Source organism: Nicotiana sylvestris, chromosome 2 (assembly GCF_000393655.2).
Source record: "Nicotiana sylvestris chromosome 2, ASM39365v2, whole genome shotgun sequence".
In the NCBI taxonomy this organism is placed as follows: Eukaryota; Viridiplantae; Streptophyta; class Magnoliopsida; order Solanales; family Solanaceae; genus Nicotiana; species Nicotiana sylvestris.
Genome location: NC_091058.1, coordinates 37,300,652 through 37,316,158, shown reverse-complemented (window position 1 = coordinate 37,316,158; position 15,507 = coordinate 37,300,652). Strand labels below are relative to the sequence as shown.

Genomic DNA, 15,507 nt, shown 5'->3' with positions numbered 1-15,507 from the left:
AACCATCCTCTTTGATTGATTAGCTGGTTTAATACAATCTTGTTATTTAATGCACAATTTGTGATTCAGTTAAGTTTGCTCCTTATCAATCTATTTTTAACATGATGTATATCAAACTTAAGAAGTATCAATGCTAGTAACATTGAGAGTTTAGACACATTTCAGTCATACCTACTATAGAGGCACCCTCATATTTGTGCTTAGAAACATGTTAGCCGTTGTAGCTCACCAAAAAATAAGAGTACCATACATCCATTATTTATCATTACCAAACTAGGGTCGACAAGTTGTTATTGAGTGGACGAAAATGACAAATTTACAACTAATAAAGGGTTCTCCTAACTTGCAACTTCATAGCCCATAAGCCTAACACAAGCATTTTTATTGAAGTCCCTCATAAAAATATGTTAAACTAGGTAATTTTACCCGCTACTATTTACAACAAATAGTAGTGGGGCATAATTTTTAATACGAGAATTTAAAAAATAAAATAAATAAATATACAAATAAGTCAAAGAGATGAACATCTACTATATAGACATACTTTTTTGTATCTTATCTATACGGTGTATAAGGGTGTTCAAACCGAACCGGAAAACTGCACCAAACCGATTAAAAAAACCCGATTAGGTTTGGTTTGACTTGGTTTGGTATTGAATAAAAAAATTCGAACCAAACCGACATATACATATATAAATTTTATTTATATTTTTAAGACTTTATAGTGATTTTTCTTTAGAAAATGTAGAAATATTTGAGTTCCTCTCATGTATTAACCTTGAAAACGTAAATTAACGAAAAATTATTGTTAGATGACTAAGAAAATAACTATCATGTGTTACTAAAAAAATTCTCCCATTAGAATATTTTAATAGATCATATGTTTGTCAATTTTGTTCATATTCACTAAACATATATTCACTTATTAAAGTTTTATCTATAATTTTAACAAAGTACGATTAAAATAATATTCATGTAACAAAAAAATCTGAAAACCCGAAAAACCTGACAAAACCGAACCAATCCAAACCGATATAGTTGGTTTGGTTTGGTTTTGATAAAAATCGAACCAACCCGGTCCATGTACACCCCTAACGGTGTAAGTGTAATTTTTTCGATGAAGAACCCTTTCGTCCTTTACTCCAACCCAAACAACAAGGATAAATCTTTTTAAGATTTAATTGTAGATTTGTATCATTGTCTTTTTAGTCCGTTAGAAAAGTATAATAATACACCTTTCTTTTTGGGTCTTTGTCAAGCTAATATCTAAACAAGTATAACTTTTGTCATTATTATTTTGTGAAGCCAAGATTTTTACATATCTATAATTTAGGAATGGATGTAGACACAGAGAAAATTGAACTCATTGTTACAAAAATTAGTAGTAATTGCTGTAATATCTTACATGTGCTGGTTTTAAAATCACAAATCCGCATCTCGTATAAAGTTAAAAACTCTGTTTGACACGTTAATCACGAAAAACTTCGTTGTCATGCATTTTTACCCTTGATGTTCTAAACGTCAACACCACACAAGAGGGGGTGATTTGTGTGGTACCCAATTTTCGATCTAGAAGAACCTGGTTCTTTTAGGTGTTCTAATTGCTACTGTTGCGGAATTAAAAGTACAGAAAATAAAGAACACATAGATTTTTACGTGGAAAACACCTGACCCAAAAGGTGAAAAAACCACGACCTACTACTTAGTAGGATTTTCCCAAACATCCACTAAAATCACTGAGCCGAAACAGCATTTACAAAACTCTTTGTAAACTTAAGGATTAACTCTAATCCTTGTGTAGCATACAACCTCAACTGTTGCGATACCTTCAAGTTAGCCTATAACTTGAACACTCAAAGTACCTATTACAAATGCTTCTATGAAAGCTGAAAAAGTATAACTTTAAATCACCTACTACAATTGAACTATAATAAGAATAAACACAACGGAACTGGTTCTTCTATCTCGTTCAAGTAGCTTCAGGTTTGCACACTTGAATTACACACGAATTGCTTGCAAAAAGCGTTGCTATTTTGCTCCCTATTCACGTTTAACTTCTACGTATGTGCAACACTTGTAAAAGAGAACAATCACTGTTATTTAATGAGTTAGTAATCAGAGTTTGATTGAGACTCAATTGTTGATCTTCCATCGAGGTTGAGTCCTTGTTCAATACAAACTCCAACCCTATCATTGATCTGCATTCCTCTCACAAGGTACTCTATAAGAACCAGGTCCATGTAGTTGGCAGTGTGCCTCCTCTCCTGTCTGGGCAGCATGCACTTGTAAACAAATTCAAACAAGACCTTGTGCTCAGGCCTCATCTCACTTTTCTGCACAAACCTGGCTTCAGGCACATCTTCAGCAGTTGCGGCATCACAAAATTCCTAGTGATTTGAAGAGCAGTAGGGAGAGAATCTAGACATGGCCACCTTTGCCTTATATAATCATCATACCCCTCACTAGGTATGTCTAGAATCTTACCCAATTTGAGTGCATCAAAATTACTACCTTTAGGATACCATAGACACAAATCAGTGGTGCCTTTCAGATATCTCAGTATCCTCTTTACCGCAGTCAAGTGGGACTCTTTTGGATTTGCCTGAAAACGAGCACAAAGCCCTACACTGAAAATGATGTTAGGTCTGCTTGCAGTAAGATACAAGAGTGAACCAATCATACCCCTATACAACTTTTGATCGATTGATGAACCAGGTTCATCAATAACTAATTTGGTGGCAGTTGCAATGGGTGTGTCTATTTCTTTAGATTCCTCCATTTTAATCATTTTTATTAGCTCTTTTGTATACTTCTGCTGATGGATCATGGTTTCATTTGGACTTTGTTTGATCTGCAAGCCTAAAAAGAAGTTAAGCTCACTCATCATGCTTATTTCAAACTCATTGCCCATTAGTTTTGCAAAGTCCTTACTCAGCCTATCAGTGGTAGCCCCAAATATGATGTCATCCATATATATTTGCACAACAAGGAGATCTTTACCTTTTTCCCTTAAAAATAAGATACTGTCAATTTTACCTCTTTTGTAACCATGCTCCAGTAGGAATTTGGATAGTCTTTCATACCAAGCTCTTGGGGCCTGCTTGAGCCCATAGAGAGCCTTGTCTAATTTGTACACATGCTCAGTACATTCCTTGCTCTCAAACCCTGGAGGTTGTTTCACAAACACTTCTTCCTTTAGGTAGCCATTCAAGAAGGCACTTTTGACATCCATCTGATGAAGAGTGAATTCCATGTGTGCTGCAACGGCTATGAGGAGTCTGATTGTCTCTAGTCTTGCAACTGGAGCAAATGTCTCATCATAGTCTATGCCCTCCTCTTGGCTGTATCCTTGTACCACCAGTCTTGTTTTGTTTCTTGTAACTGTTCCATCTTCATCAAATTTGTTTCTAAAGACCGATTTTGTACCAATGACTGATCTGTCCTTGGGTCTCGGAACTAGATGCCAAACTTGACTTCTTTCAAATTGGTTGAGTTCATCTTGTATTGCATTCATCCAATCTGCATCCTGCAAAGCCTCAACAACATTTTAGGTTCAATAAGAGATAGGAAAGCATCAAAAGCACACAGATTCTTTAGCTGTGATCTAGTTTTGACTCCAGATGTTGCATCAGTAATAATGTTCTCAATGGGATGAGAACTTTGATACTTGTGAGGTTTCACAACCAACTGGTTTCTGCTAGATGTCTCTTTCCCATGTTCTGTTGCTGAGGAACAGGTTCATGAACAAGTTCCTCTAGGGGGTTTGATTCAATTTCTCCTTGATTAGTTCCCCCTGTCAGGTTGCCCTAATTTGAAGGACATATTCCATCACATGTTCCTTCTTTTGATGCCACTTTGACTTGTGCTGGGGATTCAGTCAATTCCTTTACCAATCCAATGGCTTCATCTTCATGTTCCTGTCTCTCAGAAAGAATGTTAGTTTCATCAAATACTACATGTACACTTTCTTCTACACACAGAGTTCTTTTATTAAACACTTTATATGCTTTGCTATGTGAAGAATATCCCAAGAATACTCCTTCGTCACTTCTGGGATCAAACTTACTTAGGGAGTCTTTTCCATTATTGTGGACATAGCACTTGCAACCAAATGCCCTAAAATAGGATATGTTTGGTTTTCTCCCTTTAAGTAACTCATAGGGAGTCTTCTCTACCAGAGGTCTGGTTATGCATCTATTGATTATGTAACATGCAGTGTTTATGGCCTCAGCCCAGAAGCTGTGGGGAAATTTACTAGAAAGCAGCATGGTTCTAGCCATGTCCTCCAGAATTCTATTTTTCCTTTCAACTGCTCCATTTTGTTGAGGGGTCCTAGGGGCAGAGAAATTATGATCTATACCATTTTCATCACAAAATTCAGCAAACTTGAAATTTTTAAATTCAGTTCCATGATCAGACCTAATGGATGCACGTTGATTTTCTAATTGTTTCTAAGTTTTTCTAACAAATGCAATAAACATGTCGAATGCTTCATCTTTGGAAGTTAGAAATAGAACCCAGGTAAATCTAGAATAATCATCGACAAGCACCATTACATATTTCTTTCCATCTCTGCTCATGGTTCTCATTGGACCACATAAATCCATATGGACCAGTTCCAACGACTTGGTTGTACTTACCATTTTCTTGATTTTGAAGGATGATCTTACCTGCTTCCCCCTTGCATATGCCTCACAAACTTTGTCTTTCTTGAACTTGATATTAGGTAACCCTATCACCAAGTCTTTAGAGACTAATTTGTTTAGTTGATTTAGACTTGCATGACCAAGTCTTTTGTGCCACTGGAGGGGATCATTAACCAACACACTTAAGCAAGTGAGTTCATTTTTTGAGAGAGTAGAAAAATCTACAATGTAAATATTATTAACTCTTTTTTCCTACAAAACAATCTTGTTAGTGGTAAGGTTAATCACAAAGCATTTGGTAGAGGTAAAAGCTACAAGATTACCTCTGTCACACAATTGTGACACACTTATTAGGCTATATTTCAAGCCATCTATCAGGTAGACATTCTCTATGGAACGAGAATCTGTTTTGCCTACCTTTCCAACCCCAATGATCTCACCTTTCTTTCCATTACCAAATGAGACATTACCTCCTTTTAAGTCCCCAAGTGAAAGGAACTGGTCCTTGTTCACAGTCATATGTTTTGAGCAACCACTATCCATATACCATATTTGGCTCCTCCCTTTCACTTGGACATGCAAAAAGAAATCAGGGGTTAGTCTTAGGAACCCAAACTAGTTTGGGTCCCTTTCTATAGGCAAAAGAATGAATCAGATTCCTTCTTTCCCACCGAGGCAGCTTGTTTATCTCTTGAATAAAGACTTTGTTTTTTTGACCGGCCTTTTCTTTTGCATTACATTCATTTTTGTAATGGCCAGCCTTACCACAGTGTGTGCAAATTTTATTTTCAGGAAGAGTGAGGTACTTGCTTCTAGAGTCCGATTTTGGAGCTTGAGTCCCATAGCCAAGTCCTCTTTTTTTGCTACTGTGATGCTCTTGCAGCCAAGAGAGTGCATCAGAAGCCTTGTTCCACTTGCAAGTTCTATCTAGTTCATGTTTCACCTTTCCTAGATCTTCCTTTAGGACTTTGATGAGTTCATCTTTCTTATACAATTCATTTTTCATTTTTCCCAAGTTTTTTTCTAGAGTGAGATATGTGTGATCAGCTTTCTTCTTTCCTATTCCTAGTATCAGTTTTAAGTTTTCTGACCTAAGTTCTAGGATACTGTTATCAAGTTCAAGAACCTGGTTCTTCAACTCAGCATTTGTGTTATCACTTTCATTAGCCCTAGACTCTAGACTTTTGCATTTTGCTTTTAGGATCACACATTCCCTAGACAAAACTTCTTTCTCATTATTAATTATCTCAGACTCATCAATGAAGTCTAGTAGTAGCTCAACCAACATTTTTTTAGACAAAAATTTAATCTTATTTTTGAGATGAAGGATACTTACCTCTTGTTCATCATCTGATTCTCTGATGGCCATCAGTGCTTGCTCTTCTTCATCTTCATCTTCCGAATCTTCATCTGAAGTTTCTCCCCACCATAGCCTTGGTTGAACCTTTGTTCCTTTTTGGTTGAACATGTTCCTTCTTCCTATTCCTTCGTTCAACCCTTTCTTTCTTCCACTCAATTTCCCATTGAGGGCAGTTCTTGATCATGTGATCAGTCTTACCACACTTGTAGCAACCCTCATTGGTCTATTTCTCAGGAGCTCTTGACTTGTTGAAGGTTGTACCTCTTGAAGAACCCTTTCCTCTCATCAGGTACTTTTTGAATTCTCTAGTGATTATAACTATCTCATCATCTTCCAGATCTGAACCTTCAGCAATTCTGAGAGCTAGGCTTCTCTCCTTCTTGGGTGTATCCATCTTCATGGTTTGCCTTCTTAGTTCATAAGCAGTAAGATTTCCAATCAGTTCATCTAGTCTGAGAGTAGCAATATTCTTGGATTCCTAAACGGTCATGATTTTTCTTTCCCATGAGACTGGCAGAACCCTTGTCAGGATTTTCTCAACATTGTCTTCTTCAAGAATAATCCTTCCAATGGACTTAAGTTCATTTGTCAGTGTAGTGAACCTAGTATACATCTCTTGGATAGTTTCTCCTTCCTTCATAGTAAAATTCTCATATTGAGAATACATCAGTGTTCCTCTGGATCTTTTCACTTGAGGTGTTCCTTCATTAGCCACTTGCAAAGTGTCCCATATCTCCTTGGCAGTAGTACAACTTTGGATCCTACTGTACTCATCTGGACCTAGTCCACACAAAGCTATTTCTTGGCCTTAGCATTTTCTCCCACTTTTTTAGGTCTTCAGCAGTGCAGTCAACCCTTGTCTTTGGCACAACCACTCCTTCCTCATTTTTCATTGTAGTTGCCAAAGGACCATCAGTGACTATGTCACAGAGTTCATAATCTTCTCCTATGATGTGATCCTTCATCTTGTTCTTCCACCAAGAGTAGTACTGTCCATTGAACAGTGGAGGCCTGGCAGTGGATTGGCCTTCCCAGTTCCCAGGTGGTGCACTCACGTTGATCTTTTCCTAAGGTGTTAGCCTCTTCAAGGATAACCTGCTCTGATACCAATTGATGTTCTAAACGTCAACACCACACAAGAGGGGGGGGGGTGATTTGTGTGGTACCCAATTTTTCGATCTAGAAGAACCTGATTCTTCTAGGTGTTCTAACTGCTACTGTTGCAGAATTAAAAGTACAGAAAATAAAGAACACAGAGATTTTTATGTGGAAAACACCTGGCTCAAAAGGTGAAAAATCATGACCTACTACTTAGTAGGATTTTTCCAAACATCCACTAAAATCACTGAGCCAAAACAATATTTACAAAACTCTTTGTAAACCTAAGGATTAACTCTAATCTCTGTGTAGCATACAACCTCAATTGTTGCGACACCTTCAAGTTAGCCTATAACTTAAACACTCAAAGTACCTATTACAAATGCTTCTATGAAAGCTGAAAAGGTACAACTTTAAATCACCTTCTACAATTGAACTAGAATAAGAATAAACACAACAGAACTGGTTCTTCTATCTCGTTCAAGTAGCTTCAGGTTTGCACACTTGAATTACACACGAATTGCTTGCAAAAAACGTTGCTATTTTGCTCCCTATTCACGTTTAACTTCTGCGTATGTGCAACACTTGTAAAAGAGAACAATCACTGTTATTTAATGAGTTAGTAATCAAAATTTGATTGAGACTCAATTGCTGATCTTCCATCGAAGTTGAGTCCTTGTTCAATACAAACTCCAACCCTATCATTTATCCGGATTGTGTGATTGTGTCCTCTTCCCATAAGGAGACTTTCTCTCCTCATCCAATATGCAATCTTTTCGATCAGTTCGGGAGATATTGCTGCTTGATTACTGAGACTTATCTTCTTCACGTGTATCTCACATGTCTAGGTTGATAAATACTATGCCTCACATGACGAACCTGATCCATGACTGAGTTCATTTGTAATTTTTCAAAACTTCACCTGAACTCGGGCCAATAACCCTATTGCAAAACATACTTATAGATTAATACGAATATGCATCGAACAATGAACATTCTGTTTGTCTTGAGTCACACAATAAAATATTCAATTGACGTAAGGTACCTTAAAATTAAGAAGAAAGGTCTTAATCTTTTAATATAAAAGCACCAAAATTATTGCTTCTTTTGTTAAAACCAAAAAAGAAAAGAATAAATATTTGTGTCTGGAGAACTAGAGTCAAATTTGTAACAAAAAATTTAATAATGTAAAGGGACATGGTAGAGATTTGTTGATTAAGAAGGGGACACAATAGACATCCCCCGAAAATACAGGGAGTCTTTTATACATTCCCCCGTCATTTTGTACTATTCCCCTTACCCCACCACCCCGCCAGAGTGACCAGTCACTATCTCTATGATTATTATACATACAATATATACATACAGTATCTTGAATTATCAAACAAATGTATACGTACAAATCATACTGTATCTAGAGGATATACATACGAGAAGTTTTATTTTGTGTCTCATACACAACTGACACTAGTTGTACGAGACTCCTTTTTATCTCAAGAATTTGTGGACCCCAATCTTACATTTCTGGGTCCACATAAAAATCTTGGTCCACAAAATTGTAAGACAAAAAAATTGACTCATACAATTAGTGTCTGTATAAGACACAAAATAAATTTTTTCCATATACATACATATGGACATATCTAATTATAGGCTTCTACTGTTCGTCCATTCCCCCACTCAACCCCCCCCCCCCCGGTTATTTCCCCTCTACCCAGCACTTGCAGCGCTGCTCTTGCAGCTGCTGCAATTTGCAGGTTCATCTATACGTACAACTTTTTCTGTATCTATATATATTTATGTTGTTTATTTGTATCTAGGAGATATACACTTCGATATACTGTAAGCTGTGTAAGGACACTCACATAAAGTGTGATTTGATATGTAGAGAAAAGCATTTCACTTTTTAGAGAGAGAAAGTAAAGAGATAGAAAGACAAAGACAGAGTCATCTTCTTTATGCAATGCGGTGAGTGCGCAGTTGAACTAGCAAAAGGTACTCTCTCTGTGTTAATTACTCTGTTTATATATTCATTTATTTACACACACATTAAAACACCACACGCACACATACACACATATGTTTATGTGATATATATGTTTGGGAGTTGTGTGGAATTTCACGAAATTTTGTGTGTTTAATCTTAGGGTTAGAAGATGATGTGCGGACTTATTGATCTAAATACTGTGGATAACGATGACGTCGGAGAAGAAACGACGGCGCCGGTGTCACCAGCGTCATCGTCGACGGCGTCTGGATGTTCGGATTTGACGTCGTCATCTCTGCCGGCGATGGCATCGGTTTGTCTGGAGCTGTGGCATGCGTGTGCTGGACCGTTGATTTCTCTGCCGAAGAAAGGAAGTGCTGTTGTGTACCTACCTCAAGGTCACTTGGAACATCTCTCTGAGTACCCGCCCATAGCCTATAACCTCCCTCCTCACGTTTTTTGTCGCGTCGTAGACGTGAAGCTACAAGTTAGTATACTTTTCCTATGCTTCCTGTCAATTTTGTTGAAATTCTATAATGTATTGTTTTATATTTGCTTGTATATTTACTCTTCTTACTGTTAATTGTATAAAGTATTGAATATTTGTTAGTTATCTGGCATTTGATTCCCATTTGTGTGTTCAATTAATTACAGGCGGATGCGGCGAGTGATGAGGTCTATGCACAAGTCTCACTGGTTCCAGACAATCAGGTATAATGCTCTTCAATTGTTTTCTGATTTGAATGTGCTATACTAGCTGCTTGAATTTAGTTCCTTTAGGTAAAGCTTGGTTAATATAGGCATCGTCAGGGTTATTTTACTCTGTTTTAAGCGTTGTTGTTTGATAGCCAAAATTGGAGCTTTATTCGACCAGAAAAAAGAAGAGAATGAGGAGGTAAATATGTGGCTTTTCAGAAATTGAAATTATCATGAACTTGGATATTTCAATCTTCTTGAGAGTTAGGTAGAGTTCTTCTTCATAAAGTAAGGATTTATTGAAGATGCTTGTATATGATAGTATTAAACATGAATACAAAAATCCGAAACTCTAGTTTTGTTGATTTTTTTTTCTTCGAGTTCATTGTAGCATTTTCATTTCATTAGCAGATTGAGCAGAAATGGAGGGATGGAGACATTGATGCAGATACTGAAGAGGAGGAAATAGAAGGTGCTGGAAAATCAACAACACCACACATGTTCTGCAAGACTCTCACTGCTTCGGATACCAGCACTCATGGCGGTTTTTCTGTCCCTCGCCGGGCTGCAGAAGATTGCTTTCCTCCATTGGTAAAGCTTTCTTTAAACTAACTTCATTTGTAAATAGTAGATGAGAGTGTTTAGAGGTACTTGTGTGAGTTTATCTGACTTACATGAGCACATTGTTATTACTACAGGATTACAGACAACAGCGGCCCTCACAGGAGCTGGTAGCCAAAGATCTACATGGTATCGAGTGGAAATTTCGGCATATCTATCGTGGTACAACAGACTGCTATTCTTGGATTCTTATTGATTGGCAAAATGCTCTGGGTGGCTTTATTGAACTTCTTCAAATTGCAGGTCAGCCACGAAGGCATCTGCTCACTACAGGATGGAGTGCGTTTGTAAACAGGAAGAAGCTTGTTTCTGGTGACGCTGTGCTTTTCTTAAGGTGCCAACTGCTAAATCTGGAAGGATTTCTGCGTTATGTTGTTTTCTTTCTCATGTTCCCATCATTTTTGCAGGACTGCTGATGGAGAACTTAGGCTAGGGGTGAGACGAGCTGCCCAAGCTAAAACATGTTCAAATTATCTAGCTGCCTATAGCCAACTGTTGAATGTCAGTGGTATTGTGGATGTGGTTAAGGCCATATCTAGCACAAATGCCTTCAGTATCTGTTATAACCCGAGGTATTCAATCTCTGAAAGAAAATCCTAGCAATGTTATTCCAATGCTATCTTATTTCACAAGTTTTATTAATTTTAGGTATGCTTGTGATGACTTCATAGCCTGTTCCTTTCGGCTGCTTGTGTATATGTATTTACTGAAAATTAAAAGCTTGATTTTCAAATTCAATTTTTTCCATTATCTTCCGTTTATTTTCTCTTTCATACCATGTAAATTTTCTGTATTTAGTAAGCTAGAGTGCAGTTTGTAAGCAATGCAAATCCAGGTTTTCATCTGGAGACAAATGATTTGAGTGGAATGGTAAAGTGTAACAATAAGGACATGATATATTTTTATATGATGAAAGGGCTGTCTTAGCTGTGGGAGCTCATCTACTGCGATTTGAGTGCACTTGATTCTGCTCGTTTACAACTTCGGTAATAGTGGAAGTTGTCTCTAAAATGCAAGGCAGTGGCTTAGCTGGCCAATGTACAAAAGATTTCTGTTAACACAACATTAAAGATTGAGCTGTTTATACTTATAAAAATAGATCGAGCTAGTTATTAACTTAATTTTAAGTCCTATGAAGCCAATGTGTTTAGATTTCCGAATAAAGTATGTTTCTAACACGGTAGACTTTGCGTTTACACTTCATAAATATTAATTTTCTATCCTAGAATCTACTTGCCCGTCTCTGCCATTTTTCCTTAGTACCTGTAAATCTGTATATTTCAGGGCTAGCTCATCAGGCTTCATTTTACCTTACCACAAATTCTCAAAGACTCTTGCACATCCCTTTTCAGCTGGAATGAGATTTAAGATGCGTGTCGAAACAGAAGATGCAGCTGAACAAAGGTTAGTCTATACTTTTATTCTTCTTTTTGTTCTTTTGACTTGGATCAAAAGGAGGTTGTTTACACTTTCATTGGTCAAAACTTGTTGTTTCAATATCTGACAAGCATGTATCAGGTTCACTGGACTTGTTGTAGGAGTCAGCGATGTAGATCCAGTTCGCTGGCCTGGTTCTAAATGGAGGTGCCTATTGGTATGCTACATGTCCTGCACTCCTTTTATTCTGATGGCATAAAGCTTAACCTATATACTCCACTTAACATATGGTTTATTAATCGAAAATATAGGAGGAAATCTTTTTTCCACTAAGGTTAAATGATCCTAGGGATGGGGGCCGATACTGCACCGTTCCTTGGTTTTAACTAAATAGGCACCCTTGCATGTGTTACATGTTTCTGCTTAATCACATATCTATAAAGCTTTAAATGTAGACAAGAATATTCAGCATATATGGTTCCTTTTAAGGAAATTTTTTGTGAGGAACATTGAGTTGTATAGGAACAATAATATCCCAAGAGGCAACATGTGCAGTCCATTCTTTCCTTTGATGACATGCTTATCTTGTTTTTTTTTTCTTTTTTCTTTTTGCTGTTTTGACTCTAGTATAGTATATTTTTTTTTTAATATTTTGGTTTGTTTTTGAGGTGAATTTAGATCACATCATTAATAACACAGCACGGCAGTGTTAAAAGTATGTAAACAGTATGTGAATTGCTCAACCCTAGTCATTTATCGTGTTAGCACAGTAATTTTTCTCTTTATACCTAAAGATAACGATTTACACCATCTTGGTATATGATCAATGAATACTTAGATTTATCAAAATAATGAAAATAATAAATGAAGGGAAGATCTTTTTATAACTCTAGAATTTGTTGTGATTGTCTGGAGACTAGAGTTAGCAATTTGTAAGTAAATATATTCACTAGTGTTCGCAATTTCTGCAACTTAATAATTTCCGTACCATTTGAAGTAAATCATTCCATTTGGTGGAATGATTATGAATAAATCACGAAACCTTGTTAAGACTACCAAAAAAAATTATTACGTGTTCGGGCAAACAGTAAACTGCAAGATGTAATCTGTTTTTTGAGTTTCTTGATTCTTTTGGTAATATAATTACAACTATAGAAAGTTCGAACTGGAGTATCTCAACATTGAAAATTTACTTATGATATTTTTCTTAAATTTTGTTTTTGAAAGTTCGCACTTCAATTTATGGAGGTCCCTCATATGTGTATATTTCTCCCCTGGGAATCTAATGTGTCTGTTCTAGCTTTCTTCTTCCTTCTTAAGTTAGCTAATGATACCTCCATCTGTTTTTGACCAAACAAATTGTTGAATTAGTGGACACGTGCACAGTTCTCTTTCTCATGTCCCTGGGAATATTGTTTTGCTGCTGACTAAATGCGTTACAATGGCTGTCTCAGGTCAGGTGGGATGATCTTGATGTTTCTCGGCATAATAGGGTTTCACCGTGGGAAATTGAGCCATCTGGTTCAGCTCCTGTATCCAGCAGCTTGGTGATGCCTTCTGCGAAGAGGACCAGGGTTGGCTTTCCAATTACAAAGGCCGATTTTCCAATTCCTAGAGGTTTCCCTTCACACCCCTTCCCTCTCACCCACGTGCAAACACAACATATATGTATATTGAGTCACACACGCACATCTCATTCCCGCTTTTATCTAGTAGCATGATGCTTCTCCATCGGTAGTAAGTAGTCTTTACCTTCACGTCTTACAGATGGGATTGCAGTATCAGACTTTGGGGAATCTTCTAGGTTCCAGAAGGTCTTGCAAGGTCAAGAAATTTTGGGGATTAGTTCTCCTTTTGTCGGTTTTGATGCTCACAGTCCTCGTACAGCGGGGATAAGATGCTTTCCTGGTTTTCCTAGTTCTGGGGCATCTAGATTGGGAAACAGCATCAGAACCCTGCTTGGTGACACAGACAAGTCCCCTGAAAGCATTGGCTTTAGTGATTCTTCTCGATACAATAAGGTCTTGCAAGGTCAAGAAACTTTTTCAACCCCTCCTTATGGGAGAGGTCATGCAGGTAGCCTAATGCAGGAAAAAAGTAGAACTGGTATTATCGTCGGTATTCAGGTTCCAAGCCACGTAAACAGGTGGTCTGCTCCAAATCAGGGTAATCGCAGTCATTGCAATCCAAGTACTCTTGTCCCGGCATCATCACCTCCTTCTGTGCTCAGCTTTCAGCCTCCCAGGTCTCCAGCATCAAAATTCCAGGCTATGTTCAATCATAAACATGGGAAGCTTGAGACTGCTACCCAGGCTTTGGATATGTCTGAGAGCTGTAGTAGGCATCTCGCATCTGGCTCACATGCCGAGGACATCAGTAGGAAGGGAGACACAAAAGGAATCAGTTCTTTTAGTTTCTTAAAGGAGCAAAAGCAAACAGGAATTTCATATCTTTCTCTTGGGACCCAGTCGTCTCAAAACTTAGTTTCCATGTGTAAAACCAGTTGCAGGATCTTTGGATTCCCCTTGACCGAGAGTAAAATAAATGCAGCTAGAGCGGAGAATCCTGCCGAGGCTGTATATTCACATGGTCTAGAAACAACATTTCTGCCTTCCAGTGATGGAAAGTTGCAGCCAGGGCCACCATTGATGACTAATGTTGTGGGAACAAACTTTACTAAAGTAAATGACCTCTATGCTGCAAGAGATGTGATTCTTGATATTGCTTTGTAGCAAGTATTTGTTGTGAAGTCATGAGCATATGTAAACTGAAGGATGTGTGAGCAGTATTATTGATTCTTAGATTTTAGTTGGCTGATTAGTTTTGGCCAATGAACGCAAGCATGTAGTTGCCAGTACAATGCTTATCCTGAGATGAGTATTGAGAGTTTTTATTGCAAGGAACACAGTGAAGATTAGTATTGTTGAGGGAAGTATGTGCTTGTAAGTGTCTGCACTACAAATTTTACTATTCTGCTCTCATAGGTTACCATGCATTATTTCGATAAAGTTTCAATAAAGAATAAACTTTAATCCAATGTGGGAGCTATGCATTGCTGGTTTAAATTCAAATATTGAATAATCAAGGTTACTCTAGGAGAAGTTCCACAGGATTATCAACTATCTTCTTAATAAGATTCTGTTCGGATACTTTCTCAAAACTTGGTGCAATGTACCATGACACAGTTTGGTCTGTGCTAGAGCTGTGTACTTGTTTTTTCCCAGCACTCTTTAGCACTCATTTGGTTTTGGTTCCCAATTTTGCTTTTGATAACATAGTACGATTTTCTTTTTTTACCTGATTGTTAAGTCATGCGTCTGATTTTTTTGTGTTGACCTAACGTCCTCTCACTTTGCAGGAAATTGCATGTATGTTCCTGTGATGTTGATGTACTATGATGCAACAATCGGAAGATGTGTTGCTGCATCATGATGTCTGTACGATAATTGCGCTATGCTTGAAATTACCTAGTGAACTATCTTTTAGGTTTGACATAAATTGTTTTTATATATTTGCCTACTTAGTTTTGCTATGAACTAACTCACGTTCCTATGAAAGACGAACGTCTGTTGTAGCTGTTCTTGTCTCGGAGCACATTGTAATCTTTAAGGAATTGTTCATAGTCCTGTAATTTAGCAGGCTGAATATGGTTTCCTGTTTGTTCTTTGCTAAACTTTGTATTCCAGAATTTCTGTTAGTGTGTTATTATTAGCTTTGGATTA

At 37.4% G+C, this 15,507-nt stretch overlaps 1 protein-coding gene across 3 annotated transcripts; it reads left to right on the top strand.

Moving 5' to 3' along the window:
• The first annotated feature begins 8,957 nt into the window (after positions 1–8,957).
• Positions 8,958–15,507, top strand: LOC104245562 (auxin response factor 3). 3 transcript variants are annotated; one of them, XM_070167838.1, is made up of 12 exons: positions 8,958–9,099; positions 9,252–9,578; positions 9,746–9,802; positions 10,199–10,378; positions 10,486–10,570; positions 10,652–10,742; positions 10,816–10,980; positions 11,693–11,812; positions 11,927–12,002; positions 13,240–13,402; positions 13,553–14,727; positions 15,144–15,507. In XM_070167838.1, the coding sequence occupies exons 2-11, from the start codon at positions 9,261–9,263 to the stop codon at positions 14,515–14,517; spliced, it is 2,220 nt and encodes a 739-aa protein (XP_070023939.1). In that variant the 5' UTR covers positions 8,958–9,099; positions 9,252–9,260; the 3' UTR covers positions 14,518–14,727; positions 15,144–15,507. The 3 variants fall into 3 exon arrangements, with proteins under 3 accessions (XP_070023939.1, XP_070023938.1, XP_009799485.1); XM_070167837.1 differs by having other exon boundaries at positions 8,963–9,099; positions 10,196–10,378; XM_009801183.2 differs by lacking the exon at positions 15,144–15,507 and having other exon boundaries at positions 8,963–9,099; positions 10,196–10,378; positions 13,553–14,822.

Coding starts and splice junctions, on each gene's coding strand:
- LOC104245562 (XM_070167837.1), top strand. CDS start 9,261: ATGATGTGCGGACTTATTGATCTAAATACTGTGGATAACGATGACGTC. Junction 9,579..9,745: donor TCGTAGACGTGAAGCTACAA/GTTAGTATACTT, acceptor AATTAATTACAG/GCGGATGCGGCGAGTGATGA. Junction 12,003..13,239: donor CTAAATGGAGGTGCCTATTG/GTATGCTACATG, acceptor TGGCTGTCTCAG/GTCAGGTGGGATGATCTTGA.